At 47.5% G+C, this 16,274-nt stretch overlaps 1 protein-coding gene across 1 annotated transcript; it reads left to right on the forward strand.

Moving 5' to 3' along the window:
• The first annotated feature begins 3,465 nt into the window (after positions 1–3,465).
• Positions 3,466–4,401, forward strand: LOC118690308 (G-protein coupled receptor 35-like). Its single transcript, XM_036389128.1, has one exon. The coding sequence runs from the start codon at positions 3,466–3,468 to the stop codon at positions 4,399–4,401; it is 936 nt and encodes a 311-aa protein (XP_036245021.1).
• The last annotated feature ends 11,873 nt before the right edge of the window (positions 4,402–16,274 follow it).

The raw sequence follows: 16,274 nt of genomic DNA on the forward strand, positions 1-16,274 counted from the left end.
AGATGGTACCAGCACATCCTCCCATCCTGCCAGGGGCTCTGCCCCTGCAGCTGCAGCCAGCAGGACACAGCCATGCAGGGGAGATGGAGATTTTTCCCAGCAGGGAAAGGAGGCAGGAGCTCATCAGTCTGTCTGACAGCAGGCAATACCAGTGGTTCTTCACCTTACAAGAATATTTTGTCCCACTGGCTACTTTCTTTTAAAAAATCGCTTTTCCAGGCACAATGTGGTGGATGCTGGTGTCAGTGCACGGTTCTTTAGGGACAGGCACCAGTGCTCTGCAGTGCTGCTGGGCCCTGGAATACCATGCCCGAGAGCTGCCAGCAGGGACACAGCACAAGTGTCACCTCCTCTACGCCACACGGGGACAGCACTCACAGGACTGAGACAGGGGAAATACCAAGTGAGCGTCAGTGGTCCATGGCAGGGGTGAGAAAACCTGTGACTGCGTGGAAGGAGGGGACCCTGAGCAGCTGCAGAGGATGGTGGCTGACAGAGAAACAGGGTGCAGAGAAGGATGGGGATTCTGATGCTGCCGTGGCCAGGAATCAGGCACAGACCCAAGAGCCTCAGCAGGAGCCATGTAAGTTCTCTGCAGACAGCACTTTATCCTAGCTTTGCCTGCTGGTAGCTGGTGTTGAGTTTGCTTTGACACATGCTGGTGAACCTGCTGCTCACAGCCAGGTGCTTTGTGCCTAGTGACATGGCTTCTCCCTGTCTTGAGACCTCACTGGGCTGATGAGACCCTCATCTGGCTGCCACAGCACCAAGCTGTGGATGGGAAGCATCACACTGGAGAGGTTCTATGAGCTGAGCCCCTCCAGGCATGACTTTGACTGCTCATGGTTTGTACCACTAGTGATTTCCTGGAAACAGACAAGAGGAGGCTGTGAACAACGCTTGAGGAAGATGCAAAGTTTTCTATACAATGATGAAACTATCACAGTCCAGAAGCTGGATGACTTTGAAGATTAAAGTACCAACAAGGACCATGACATAAAAATGTTGTTGGTTGGGGATCAATGAGCTGGGCACACTAATATGTCAGTAACTACTTGTAAGCATCCACCAAGGAGCAGCCCCAAGAAATGCAAAAGCAGTCCCTGGAAATTTAGAAGTTTGTACTATATTGTGACTGTACACTGGCATGGAATTATTTTAAGGGCCATGATGTGATGTGCAGACAGACAATGCAGAAATACTCCAGAAGCTGCTCTAATGTGACCTTAGAGCAAAGTGGAAAGGGGAAATACGTTTGCCCAAGACAGCAATTCAAGGTGCTAATATCAGCATCTTTAGGCTCATTGATCAACTTGTCTGAGCTTTTCTGGTAAATAGGCTCTCGTGGGGAGCCCAAGAGCACCCCTGAGACACAGGCACCTGCAACCACTGAGCAGTCACAGAGCCAGCAGGTCACAGGGTCACAGTTTTCTCAGAATTGCTGGCTGAGAAGAGCTATGGAAGACAAGAGAACTACTGTGATTCAGAGTGAAACACTTTATAATAATCACAAAACTGCCTGGAAACCACTGCCCTCACCTCTTCAACAGCTGCAGGGCTGTTGGGGCTGTTCTGTCCCAGGGCTCAGGCAGTGTGACAACAGAAGCCACTCCTGCTCCAATCCCAGCAGGGGTGGCACTCTGGAAGGCAGAGACAAGACCTCAGGACATTTCAGGGCAATGAGTCCCCTCCAAGCAGTCTGTTGGGAAAGGAAGGTCAACAGGCATTGCCCAGTGAGACATCAGGCAATGGAAGGTAAAGCAAAGGAAAAAGCCAAAGCTATTCCACTTCCAGAGGAACTGCTACAGGGATGCAGGGCAGACAAGCCTTTCACCTCTCTGCAGGGCTATTGCAGGCTCCTCAGTCAGCAGGAGGTGGTACAAGCCACACCAATGGTGATGACAGAGGAAGCTCTGCCCTTTGTTCAGGAGGAGTGCGGGTGCTTTCTCGGCCAGCATTGCTGCTCTCACAGCCACCAGAAATTGTGATCAGAGGACACCTCACTGGTCATGTGCAAGGAGCACTGCTCGTCCTGCCTGCACAGCACTCCACAGCTGGCCTGGAGGAACTCACTCTCTGCAAGGACAGCAAGAGAACAGGTAATTTCTCCTGGCTATTTACTGACACGGTTATTTGAATTCTGCAAGGCTTCACCTTTCCCCAGCAGTGGTGGGACACCAGAATAGAGATGGAGAAAGAGAGGGCTGGAGCCAATATATTTTCAAAAGTTCATATTGATGTTGACCACATCTGACACATTTGGGGTGCTTGAGGGCTGTTTCAGCCTTTACTAGATCTTTTCTAGGTCTCCCTGTTAGGATCTTCCCTTTTGTCTTACGGGCTCGTAACGCATTTCTCATGTCCAGAGGACAGAGCTGCTGCACGTGTCTGCCTGTACCATGTTCCCTCACCTCTTCAGAGGTGTCCTGGCGTGATTCCTCTGCTGCATGATTTTCAAAGCTAACCGAGATCCACAGATGCACACAAATGCTGCAGCACTGCCTTATGGTTTGCTCGCTGCGGATGCTTTTGAGACCCATGGACCTTCCCCCATGGAGCCACGTTCCCCTGCAGGGAAAACCCAAAGACATGTCAGACATCTTGCGTTTTTCTGTCCATGAACAGTTGCACGTGGAACGTGCATTAACTCCTCCAAAACTGGAGGGCAAACAGCAATATTACCCTTAGATCCAAGGTGATAAAACCACCTGCTAGACCAAACATAGCTCACCTCTTCCACATCACCTTCCTGCCATGGCATACGTGAGTTTGTTTTGTCTTGGAACAGTGGCTGTAATGCTTTTGAGATAAAGAGCAGCTTTGACAATCCTTGAAAGGCAGAAGCAGACCCAGCACTCCAATTCTCAGTGCAGCCCTCTCAGTACAGAATTTGAAGGCCGCTGAAACCGGTGAGAGACAACACTAATAAGAGATACGCTAATACTTGCTCATGTCATAATGAGAAGTGATGCAGAGACATCTCAGGACTGAGGGAAAGGACAGCTGTCCTTCTGCTGCACATCTGGGACATTTTAAGCTGTGAGGTCACTGGCTGGCTTCCACTGAGCCCTGCTATAAGGGAAGGGATGAGAGCTGGGTTTAACGATCCCCTTCCCACTATCAAATGTTTGCAATGGCTCACATCACTCCTTGCTGCAGGACATCTGCTGCTGTCTGATCCAAGTCTGAGCCAAAACAGGGGCCCAAGCCCTTTTCCCTCCCAACCCTCCAAGAGCAGTCTTCCCTACACAGGGCCCAGGGAGAATCTTAAGTTTTTCTCTCCTTCACAACTGATCAGGCTTGTGTCCCTGTCCTTCTTCTTCCCACTAGGTACCCTACATCAGGCAAAAGGTAGCAAAGCCCCAAACTCTCTCAATTAGAATTAATCACTGATTCAGTCCAGAACCTCCCTTGTAAAAGGCTTCATTTGCTTTTGCAGGAACTGTACGTTTTGATACTCCCAAAATGAACCACAGCAGCTGCAATATCACAGCCTATGAAATATTTTCAGTTTTCCAGCTGTGTGTTTACATCCCAGTTTTGGTTTTGGGCATTGTGCTGAACGTGTTGGCACTGTGGGTGTTCTGTTACAAACTTGGCAAATGGACAGAAACCAGAGTGTACATGGTCAACCTGGCTGTGGCTGACTGCTTGCTGCTCTTCACCTTGCCATTCAAAACTCAGTCCCAGTTCCAGCACCTGAAGGTGGATGGCTGGTGCCTGGTTCTGGAAGGTGGCTATTTCACAAACCGCTTCATGAGCATCGGTATCATCACCCTCATTGCTGCTGACAGGTACCTTGCAATCAAGTACCCTTTGAAATCCAAGGCACTCAGGTCTCCACTGAAGGCAGCTTTTGCCTCTGGAGTCCTCTGGATAGTCATCATCTGTGAGACTTGTCTCATTAAAAGCTTTGAGGACCGAAGAGAAGATGATTTTTGCTTTGAAAAATCTTCTGTGACACCCTCGGTGATCACACTGTGTACCATTATTGCAGGGTTTTTCATACCGCTGCTCATCTTGAGTTACTGCTCCATACAAATCATTGCAGAGCTCAGGAGAAAGAAGACTGACAACTGTTGCAATGAAATGCTGACCAGGAAAGCTGTCTACATTGTGTCTGCAAACATGGCTGTGTTCATCATCTGCTTTTTACCTCTTTATGTTGGGCATCTCCTCCGCTTCATCCTGGACTCCGTCAGCTCCGACTGCTCGGCAATACAGAGCATCAACAACTTCGTGCACTTCGCCTCCATCCTCGCCAACACAAACTGCTGCCTGGATGCCATTTGTTACTACTTTGTCAACAAGGAATTTAAGGAAGCATCTCCCAAGCTAGCAAAGTCCAAATCTGAGGCCGGTGAGGAAGCTGAAATTCAGCTCTCACATGTAACACATTAAGACAAAACACATACAGCACGCATTTTATATTTGCCGTGTTCAACTGGGACTCACTAGCAGGGTTTCACACTTGCTTTTTATAAGAGTGGGGTGGAGGAACAGTCTACTAATGGGAAACATTCAGATACATGATTCAGCTCTGAATCAGACAACCACAGCAGTCCAGGTTCTGATCTAATGATCTAGATTGCCGTTGACAATTCTCTGCCTTAATGCAAATTTGCGTAAAAGGGTAGGGTAGATTTTCCCTGCCAAAAAACCCCATCTTTCATTTTCCCATGAAACCCAAAAGAAGCACAGGCACTGGTAAAGGATTGGGTTTTGTCTCTCATCCCCACCTTGGATCAGTGTTTGTGCAGCTGTGACAAAGAAATAGGCTATTCCAAATGTCAACAAACTTTAAAAAATCAGAGTGAAAGCATGCAGAGAAAGAAGGATGGTGTTTCTGTAAGTCACAATCTTACTGGTTTTTAGTTGCCAATAATGCACAATCCCATAATAGGCATATTTAGCTTGCTTTAAAGAACTTTACAGCAATGTAACAGCTACAAAGTGATCATCATTACAACACAAAGTCAGAAGAAATTGCAATTGCTTGAACTGCAGAAAAACTTGTGTGAGTCAAAATGTTTGAGTCAAATGCATTAAAATTAAAGATTTGGTGCAGAGCAGTGGGAACAAGGACTCTATTTAGGACTCTGTTGAATCTTATAGTGTAAAGGACTGTCTAAAGTGGTAACAAAGCTGTTCCAAGGAAATCAACCTAAATAAAGTTGTGTCTCTAGCATGGAATTCAGGTTCTTAATGAGTTGAATGGAAAAGGGGGGAGATGGGGTGGTAGAGGGCCTGCTGTGCTGCCTGTCCAGGAGGGACAGCTCCCTGTTGTCCAAGCCAGGGGCAGTGGGTGCGAGCTCTAACTGGGACTGGGATTTTTTTAAGGCAGAGCAGAGTGTCCCACCCTGTGGTAATTTTACCACAAACACCTAAAAAGTAGATGAAACCACTCAGCAGCTTCAGACCACACACCCTGAGCTGGGCTGCACCATGCACACACCTCCACTCACACCTCCTAACCCCAGGCTGGGCTGCTGGATTTGGTTTGGTTTAAGGCAAATTTGGGACGAAACTTCCGACAGGGTTTTTCCAGAAAGCAGATTTAAGTGACCCTTTTCCCAGTTGGTTCAAGAAAATATTTCTTTGGAGAAAAGTGGAAAAAAGTTGTTTATTTAACAAGGAAAGCATTCACAAGTATATAAAACAAATAATAATACTACACAATAAAATTTCTTGTTGTTCTGAAGAGATGGCAAATTCAGAAAGTTTTTTTGGTGGGGTGTAACTCGGCTCACTCAGTCTCTTACCAGTCCCTTCTGTGCTGGAAATGCAGTGTCCCAGCCCCGGTGGGCCACCAGTGTGAGCTCCCGGTGTTTTCTGGGTTTGCAGTCCAGAGCAGGCTGATCAGTTTCAAGAAAAAGAAAAATCACAGTCTGGGGAATTTCTCTGCTTCAGTTAGCTAAAAAAAAAAAAAAAACTAAAACCAAAAACTAAAAAGCGCAGTTCTTTCTTTCTGTTTGTGCTGCAGACAACACAGTTCGTGCGAAGGAATGCAGAGCAGCAAGTGCAGTTTCTGCAAACACACTGCACACTTTTTTTATTCCCCTTCACTTTCAGAACCAGTCTTAGAGGTGCAGAACTTAATATCCAGCCTAAACAGGACAGATGACTGGGGATACAAGCATCATAAAGGCACCCTAGGACAGCTGCTGTCCATCTGCACGTGCTGCTGCCACAAAAACATCCCTACAGCTCCTGCACGCAGCCCCTGCCTTTGTGTCTCCTCCTGTTCAAGGCAATGCCAAAAGGAGGAACCCTCTGCTGCAGACAATGGTTGAGCAGAGCCCTCCATCCACCTGGGCAGTGGCTGCTCAGTGCACAGGACAGCAGCAAAACCCTGCCAGCTTCCCAGGGGATGCAGGCTTCTCAGCATGCTTCCAGAGATTCAGACAAAAATGGGGATATCTGCTCTGTAAGCACCAAAATCTGAAAGCAGAATCTTTCCTTTGCTTACTACACAATGGGAAGTGAAAGGAGGACAAAGGGAAAGGAGGAGAGGCTCTGGCTGCAAAGACCTCCTAAGGAGGTTGGTTCATCTCCCCTTTTCTACACTTAAATATTGTTTGAACGGATCAAAGCAGCGTCGAGGGGTGCAGTGCATGCAGAGATGGATTTTGTGCTGCTGGCTCAGCCCAGGGGTCACACCCTGCTTCCTCAGCCCTGCTGCTGCTGCTGCTGGCTCTCCTGCACTGCTGAATGACATCTGCACCTCTGTGATCTGATGGGTTGTTCCCCAGGAAAGCTAACAGAGCTTTAACATTCTCCCCCAGTACAGGATCTGTGGGTGAGAGCATGGTGATTGAGATCACCAGATTGCCAGTGTGTTTTTTCTATACCTCTGGTCTCACCAGCATGGGTGAGAGCTGCTCAAACCAAACTGCTGTTTAAAATGGGCAAGAAAAAAAACCACTTCTACTCCACCAACCGCTGACAAAAAGGGTGGGGGAGATGCAAAGCAGCCTGTAAACAAAGCACTTCCGAGCACGCTCTGCTCAGCCACCCAACTTCCAGTGCCTGGCCTGCCTCTGGCAGCCCAGAGACACACGGTGAGTGCCTGGCCTGAGGCAGCCAAGCTTCCTCCCTGCAGAGCCTCCAAAACTTTTGTGCTTCACCATTCAGGAAGAGCAGCCAGGCATTCAGGAGTGCTGGGGCTGAAATGCAGCACAAGGACCAAGAAAGCCCCTCAAGTTCCCTAGCTAGAAAACTGGTTTTTTACTGTTCTATTTATTCACTCTTTTGCTTTTCCCATCTGCAGCTTTCAGGCTGATTTAGTAGAAAGAGTGTCCTCCAAATTCATGAGCCACCTGGCCAAGCTCTCCCACCCACACAGAGAAGAAGTAAGAGAAGATTTTAGCAGTGAGGAGGCAGCAGTGATATACAGGTATTTCAGTGTGTTCAGGTATTTCAGTTATTGATAGGTATTTCAGTGAGTACAGGTATTTCAGTTATTGATAGGTATTTCAGTGAGTACAGGTATTTCAGTTATTGATAGACAGGTATTTCAGTGAGTACAGGTATTTCAGTGAGTACAGGTATTTCAGTTATTGATAGACAGGTATTTCAGTGATATACAGGTATTTCAGTGTCTACAGGTATTTCAGTGTATACAGGTATTTCAATGATACATAGGTGTTTCAGTGTATACAGGTATTTCAGTGATTGATATACAGGTGTTTCAGTGATATACAGGTATTTCAGTGTGTACAGGTATTTCAGTGTATACAGGTATTTCAGTGATGGATATACAGGTGTTTCAGTGAGTGATATACAGGTATTTCAGTGTGTACAGGTGTTTCAGTAATTAATATACAGGTGTTTCAGTGATTGATATACAGGTATTTCAGTGTGTTCAGGTATTTCAGTGTATACAGGTATTTCAGTGTATACAGGTATTTCTGGTGGGCTCAGCAACCTCTGGGAGACAAGGGGGATCCAAGCACTTGCCAACAAGGTAATGATTCTTCCACCACTGCCTGGAAGGTGGACCATGACTATCCAGGCAGTGCAGGCCTTGCCTGGCTTGCTTTTATCTTGCTGCAGAAACCTCTCACCACATCCTCCAGCTTTCAAGTATGTGCAATTTAACCTTCATAGCACAGAATGCACTCTGCCTTTCATTTCTCTAGAGCCAAGGCTGGACAACACCAACACTGGGCTTGCCAGGTGAGGAGGGCACAGGTGTGAGAAGGGCTGGAACCTCCACCTCTCAGACTCCCAGCTTGCATGGCTTCACCCTGCCTGGTCAGGCCACACCACCCCCCAGCAGCAGCAGGACACAGGCAGCACAAACATCTTGCACTGGCAGCTCCTACATTGTAATAATTCTGTGATTCTGTGAGTTGATGACAAAGCTGGATGCAGGCAGTGTCACACGTGTCAAAAACCCCGAATGGATTTGTTACACAACCAGGTGGAACCAGAGCAGCTGCAGCACTGGAGGTGGCTGCGCAGGGAGGGCACACACACAGGGTGCAGGTACACATCCAAACCTCCCTCTGACTTTCATGTTGGTGCTCACAAAGGTTTGCTAACATCTCACAGCAGATCTCTTGCTTGGGGCTTTCCATTTGCTTTTGTTGTCACATTTCAACAACGAACCCTGTGCCAGCCGGGGTGGCTGACTGAAAAATGAGAGTTCAGCTGAATGTCAGGTGTGGGGGGAAAGTGTAAAAGCTGCTACCAAAAAGCTGTGACACAGTTCAAAAACAATTTTATCTAAGACAGAAAAAGAGGGCGCTGCTGGGGAAGTAAAAATTGGGGTGGCTCATTATCGTTAGCTTGAAGCAGAAGCAATCTCTCAGTTTCTGAATGAAGCTCAGAGCCATCACAATGTCACTCCAAGGAGATGAGCCCTTGTGCCCCAGCCAGGAACAGTGTCTGACACTAGGCAGACATGAATGTTCCTCATTCCTCAATGTGCTGAAAGGCTGCAGCATCTGCAGCCCTGTCCATCAGAAACCCTGGCACAGTCTGCCAGCAGCTTTGCTTTGCTAACTTCTAAATCCCACTTCTGTCTGCTAATATTTTCCTACCAAGGTGAGTACTCTCTAATTCTACCTTTCTGGCCCTTGGCTTTCCAGCCAGGCTCCCTGCTTTGGTTCAGTAAAAATCTGGCACAGATATTTCAGGCCTGACTTCCATCAGCCTCAAAATTGCAACAGCAATTCTCCAAGTCATTAGCCCTTGGTGGGTACCACAGCCCACAGTTAAACCCTTGCTCTGTGTTGCTGTGTAAATACAGGCTCCAGAAGCACCACATTTCCCTCAAAAGTCACCTTGCACTGCCTGGGGACCAAAGGAGCAGCTGTTGTCAGGGCCACAGCAGAGGCTCTGTGCCTCTGTGTCCCCAGCACACACCAGCTCTGCATTGCTGCACGTGCTTCATGACTTCCCTGCATTTACACTTCTGCCTGCCACAAAGGTTATTTATGACCTGTTTTTCCTGAGAAGAGCCCTTAGTGGCAGAAGGAAAGGAGCTGCCTGAGCTGATCTGGCTCTATGGCAGCAACAGGCATTTTCTCAGCAGCCAGTGTGGGCAGAAAGCCAGGAGTGATCTTGGGGCAGGAAGAGATTCTTGTTTAAGCTGTCATTTAACAATAACATCTTTTATTGCTGCTCACTTCCTTTCCTTCTGATTATTCTGCTGAATGGAAGAATGCAGCTGATACCCCTACACCTTTCTACTCCCCACTGACAACTGAGCAATCAGGGACAATTCAATCCTTCCTTGTACACCCCAAGGCTGCTTGCTTCACATTCTGGACACTGGCCATGCCAGGCTGGAGTGTCCTGGGGCTGCTCCCTGTCCCCTCTGCCAGCCCAGGGGCCAGAGCAGGCTCTGTGCCTGGGGGCAGCACACCCACCAGGGCATCTCTGCTCTCTGCCCCTGCAGGTACAGGTTCCATCTCAGTTCATGGCTTCATTCACAGGGCTTTCGTGATTTTAGAGAGGGAGGGGCTTTGGCTTCTGTTTTGTTTGGAAAGAAACAGAACTTTGAAACATTTTAAAGGTGAAATAAACTGGGTAATAATCAGATAAGTGCCTTTAATAGCAGGACTGGAATTCTCTCTTTTGCCACTTGGCTGGAATCAAATGGTGAGTTTTGCCCCTTTGGGAACAGCAGATGATATTTTGGTAGGCAGAGAGCAGCAAGGGATGATTTCACCTCCTGACTCCTGGGGGGAGGGATGGTCTGCAGCACTCCCAGCTCAAATCCAACCACAAATACAACAAAACTGCTCAGATACACACATTTGGGGTCTGGTGGGCGTTTTCTTTCGTTTTTAAAGATTCTTCTGTTCTCACCTCTCACATCCTGGACCCCAGATCTGTTTCAGTCACAGCAGGGAGTTTTGAGTAGAGGCAGAGCCTTTTCCACCTCCCTTTCCCAGTGTAGGAAATGGAAGCCCTGCCCTGGTTTCAGATGCTCAGCTCCTGCTGGGCTGCCCAAGGAAAGGCCCCCTGGCCACCCAATCTGCCTTCCCCCACAGAAAGGGAAGTGGGTAAGTGGGTGCTACCACCTGCCTGCCTGGGACAGGGATCCTAACCTGGCAGCATTCCTCACTGCCTTTCAAAAAAAATAAAAGAAAGATTTAAAAAAAAAAAAATTAAAGAGAGAGAGAGAGAGAGAAAAGACCTCTCACAAAGATGTGGGCACAGCAGAAAAAGCACTCTGTTTCAAAAAGGTAAAGGTTTCCCAGAGGTTACATTTAAATACTCACCTCAGGTTTGGACTGTGCTGCTGGTGGCAATTTATCTACATGATCATTGTGAAGCAGATTTCAAGTGAAAACACTGAAACCAGTTATGATATCCAACCCATTTCTGGTTGCTTTGGGGTTTTTTTTAATCAATTTGCATGGGCTTTTGTTCACCAATAGATGCCAGGCTGACTTATTTTCACTGGTGTATTTCAACACTTTCCTCTTCCTCCTAAACACATATCTTCATAAACACACATCCTCACTTCTCCCTTTACCTTCCCTTGAAACATTTCCTTATTTAACATTTTAACATTTTTATTTTCCTGGTAAAAGTGATGCAAGGAGGGCTTGACCTTCTGCTTTCACCTGGGGCTGTGTTAGGCAGAGGTTGAAGAGTGTGAGTCACTTCTGGGCCAAAGTTTCCAGCTGCACAAAGGCACAGCACATCAGATGGCACAGACAGAAGACAGAAATCACAAAAGCTGATTTTTGTGCAGTTCACACTTCCCCCCAGTGCTGGTGAAGGCCCTGCCAGTGCAGAGGTCTCAGCTGCTGTCAGAGGAGGGACAGAGGGGACACACAGCTCCCAGTGCAGCACACCCCTTGTCCCTTGCTTTTGGCTCTGATGGCTCTGCAGGGGCTGTCCCCAGCACAGGCACTGGCCTGGCCTCTCCTCCTGCATGGCTCATTCCTGGATCTGCACTGGAGCCACCCCACAAACCTCTCCTCCATGGAAGGATGCATGGGGAAGCTCTGGTATCAGGCATCAGGCTCATGCTGATGCAATAAATGCCCTCCCTGGGCTGCAGGTGTGCCTTTACCTGCCCTTCTTCCTCCAGACTGTGTCATGGGAACCACCCAACCAGTGCCACTTTTCATGCCCAGCCAGTGCCAGGGTCCTGCTGCAACTGGAAACTCTTTTTGCCTCTTTGTGCTGTGACAGAGGAGAGAAATGGGGGGTACGATGTCCAGAGAAAAAGCAAGCTTTAGAAGTTGCTGTTTCACAGAATCACAGAATCAATTTGGTTGGAGAAGACCTCTGAGATCATCAAGTCCAACCTATGACCAAACACCACCATGTCCATTAGACCATGGCACCAAGTGCCAGTCTTTCCTTAAAAAAATTCAGTGATGACACTTTCTAGAGAGCAAACTGTGCAGCAGTTTTATTTTTCAGAGCCTTTCCTTCCTCGGGGTGCTCTGTTTCACCAGAAGCCAGTGCTTGCCACAGTCACCACAGCAGTGCCAGCAAACAAACTGTCCCCCAGGGTGCAGCTGCTCAGCAGAGCCCCCCTTGCTGCCCTGCCCACTGCAGGAGCAGCAGCTCCCCCTGCCCTGGGAGCAGCTGGGCATGAGCTGGGCATTGAGAGAGGAGGGAGGGAGGGAGGCTGCCATGCCTGCAGGGCCTGTGCAGTTCAGTAGCCCTGGCAATGGAGAGGGACAGGGAGACTGACTTGGTGATCAGAATTCCATTTTATTGTGGGACACAAGCACTTCTATACTATTGCAGGGAGACTAGTAATGTGTACTGCAATGATTAGCTTAAAATCACATACACAAACTTATGCACATAACAACATCTCTTGCTTGCAGAGTTTAATGGGATTTTCTTTTTCCAGTAAACCCATTTGATTTAATCAAATTCTTGCAATCCAGGTCTAATTTTGAAAGTTCCATTTGTTTTTGCCCAGGCATCCTGTTATCAAATCTCTTATGTTAACCAGGTCCAAAGTGCATCATCTGTCTTGTGAGACACAACTGCTCACTTTGAAAATTTAAAGAGGTTTATTAAACCTTAACAAAAATACAGCAAAGGACTACATAAGGAAAAGGCTGCAGCACTGCGTGTCAGAACTCAGTGCATCCCTCTGGGTGTCCAGAGCTGCTGGGACCCCTGCCAGGGGCTCAGAGACCCTGGCACACAGCCCAGAACACCTGGGGGTTTGATTATGACCCGTGGAGCAAATTACCAGCTTGGTATGAAGACCTGAAAGCCACAGAAGTTTAAATAATGTAACAATAAAATTATCAGAGGGTGAAAATGTAGATTTTAGGATTTTTGGAATGGAGGTTTTGGGGACAAGATGGAGGGACTTGGGAATGTCCAGCCTTTCTTCTTCTTCTTCTTGGTCTCCATCTTCTGCTGTGATGGTGGCACTTTTGGATTGGTTTAGAGTAGAAGCTCACTGTCTAACACAGGTGATAGGTATAGGAAAGTAATTGCAAACATGTTATCTGTAGTTTGTAGTATAAAAAGACAACATCGCCCTGGGGTTGGTCAGAGTGCCTGTCTGTCCTGCTGAGCGGACCCCAGCTGGGCAGAAAGAAAATTTTATAGATAAGAATTAATAAACAACTTCAAGACCGAAAATTGAAGAGCTCTGACTCGTTCTTCAAGCGCTGGGCTGGGAAAAGAGACTTTGGAACTTTTCTCAGGGTCACTCTGAGCAGGTAGAGACCCTGACAACTGGGAACTGGCCCTCATGCACAACACGTGGCCAGTTCATCTTTAAGATGGATGCTCAGCCTTTTGTAGCCCCTTTTATACCCCTGGGGTTGCATCAGCCAGCCCTGGCCCCTCCCAAAGGCTGCCACTCAGCTCTTCTTTGCCATTTATCACTGCAAAGTGCTTTCTTGTAACTGCATTGGAGCTCAGGTGTTGCCATGCCCACCCCCTGAGCACCCCCAAGCTTTTCCATTCCCACCTGCCCCATGCCAGGGACACCTGTGCAGCTTCTTTGTACCTGTCTGAGACAGCCCAGGCTGTCTGATGGCAACAATACAGGGGGAAAGGGAACTGTGGGGAGAACAGAGGACATCTAAACTGCAATAACATAACTGTACATCACTAAAGCTTTTCTTAATATTCACACAATAGTTATCTTTTAATTGTGAGAGCCAATCATCTCATTATCCATCTATAACAGTCTTGGGTCCCCAGCATTCCAACCCCCTGGGATATTCCACCCCAGCCCCAAGGTGCCCAGTGCAGCTCCCAGTGAAGGCAGCATGTGCACCACAAGAATTTCCATCAATGCAGGTGAAAGAAAGAGAAAGAAAACAAAAAAAGAACAAAAAAACCCTTCACCTAAAAAACAAGAGCCAAAACAGCACACAAAACCAAAACAATCCCAGCAATAAGAAAACTGATCTATCTACTGGTTCTAGAAAAGGTGACTCATGACCAATTCTTGGGTATGCAGAGATGTGATCACTAAACAAGGAAATGAGAGGTTCATTGGAAAACTACTGCTATTTCCATCAGCCATTTGGACTTGGCATTGCCAAGTCTGGGGGATCTTTTTTTCCTTTTTATTATTATTATTATTATCATCATCCTCTTTAAATGATGCCAGAAGCAGCTCAGCCTTTGCAGCACTCAGAGGCAGATTTGGGTGGTCAGATGTGGTTGCTGCCACTGAGTTATCCTGAGCAGTGCTAAGCATCCTGCCCCAGCATGGATCAGTCACCCAGCCCAGGGCATTTCTGGTGTGTTATCAACTGCAGCAAAATTGATCTGATAGAAAGCCAAAAAACCACTGAAAGCAAGCAAGCAAACAAACAAAAGCTCAAAAAAAACCTCTTCTGCAAGAAGCACACCACTTTTATCTGTCCCTTTGGCACTGACTCACACTCCTTTCTCTTTCCTTTTTTAAGAGTAAAGAAAAAGATCATTCTTGACCTAAGGCCAAGATGAGATGGTCAGAATGGTCAGAATGTGTTTATTACAAACAGGACCAACAAATTCAGGGATCTTTCCAGGCTGCCCTGTGTACCTACAGCCCCAGCTGTCACACTGGAGGTGTGAGCATGCTGACAGCCTGAATCTGCCATGGCAGAAGTGGAAACCACAACAGGAGGACATTTCTTTTCCCCAGTGAACGTGAGCTGTGCAAGCCCCTTTCCTCCTGCTGCAGGCTGTGCTGCCCTGGTGCTGCAGATTGTGGCACTGCTGTGGGGCAGGGACATGGTGAAGGAGAAGCAGCATGAACACCTGGCAAACAGCAGCATTTTGGCCTGCAAGGTAAAAACAGGCTCTCTCTTCTCAACAAGGTGAGGTCACAGTGTCATGGTTTGATGCTGGCACAATGCCAGTGCCCCCATGAAAATACTCTCTCCCTGGTTTCTGCTGTGAGATGTGACCAGGAGTAAGCAAAGCAGGCTCCCACTTAAGAATAAAGAAGAGAAAACTTTATTAACTAACCTACAACTATATGTAAAAAGAAACACACAGAAAGAATGAAAATCTTCCAAAAACATTTCCTCCATCAAATTTCCAATACATCCATCCCTCAGATCACCAGCTCTCAGTCCATCACCACCCTTTAGAAAATCAATTCTCAGTTCATCAAGAGGAGAGGAGTCCCCCTTGTGCCATAGGCTTCCCCTGGAAACACAGTTGAGACCTCTTGTGTTTCTCTGCTTTTAACCCCTGTGCTCTCAGAGGCATATCCATGTCCCCAGTGGCCACACCAGGTGCCAGTACTCAAATCTCAGCACCCATTGGTTTGACCACAGCATCTCAAAAAACTCATTTCCTCTCAAACCACGACACACAGATAAGGGCAGGAGGTGCCAGAGCTCTTCCTCAGGCCTGTGTTCTCCCTCTTGTCATTAAAGATGTTCCTAAGCAATGCTGATACAGGTGGCTGGGGCTTTGCTTTCATGAAAATCCACTTTTCTCTAAAGAGTTCACAGCTAATTCTGGTGCAGCCTCACCCACCTTCCCAGGGACAGCAAAGAGCAGTCTGAGCTCTGCCAGTGCAGGGCCAGTGGGGTCTCACAACACCATAAATCCCCCTCTGCTCAAGCCCTGGGAATTCAGACTGTCCTGGTGCTCCCTGAAGTCCCTTCACTGTCACAGCTTGGCAGAACAGCCCTCAGCTGGAGAGAAGAAAGGCAGGCAGAGAGGAAGGTGAGTAGCTAATAGACCCCAGCCAGCAATCGTGCTCCTCACAGGGAGCAGTGAATTACCCAAAATCTGTCCCTCCAACCCATCCCTGTGGGAGGGAAACACCCAGCAGGGCAAAGTCCCAGGTCTGTCCTTCTGCACCAGCATCCCCCCATTAACCTCTTTTATTACCAACCTCCACAGACAAATTACCAACCACCAAGCTGCAAAATGCAGAAGGAACCACCTCTCAACCTTCTTCATCTTTTGCTTCTCTCCCTCGTGCCAGAGTAGCCTGCCTCTGATCAACAAAGCCTAAGGCACCAAATGGTTTGTTTCCAGCACATCTGGCTCAATAAATACACACATAAGAGCAAATAAGCATAGATGTCACTAAATTCAGGAAGTTCAATCAACCAGAAAGTTGTCACAAAAAAGAGAAAAAAATATTTGAGGTTTCATTTTAAGACAACGGTTAAAGAACAACCTCCATGAGTGATCATCTGTAATTTCTAAAATCCTGGTTTGAGGAGAAATATTGTGGACACAAACCTCAGTCTCCAGTGGAGAAGTAAATAATGCATCAGTCAGAATAAAGAGAAAATAACTTCTTTTTCTGCCTGTTCTCCTGTGCTGGTGACAAAAAGTAGTGGTGTGACATAAGA

This window comes from Molothrus ater, chromosome 10 (genome assembly GCF_012460135.2).
Source record: "Molothrus ater isolate BHLD 08-10-18 breed brown headed cowbird chromosome 10, BPBGC_Mater_1.1, whole genome shotgun sequence".
In the NCBI taxonomy this organism is placed as follows: domain Eukaryota; kingdom Metazoa; phylum Chordata; class Aves; order Passeriformes; family Icteridae; genus Molothrus; species Molothrus ater.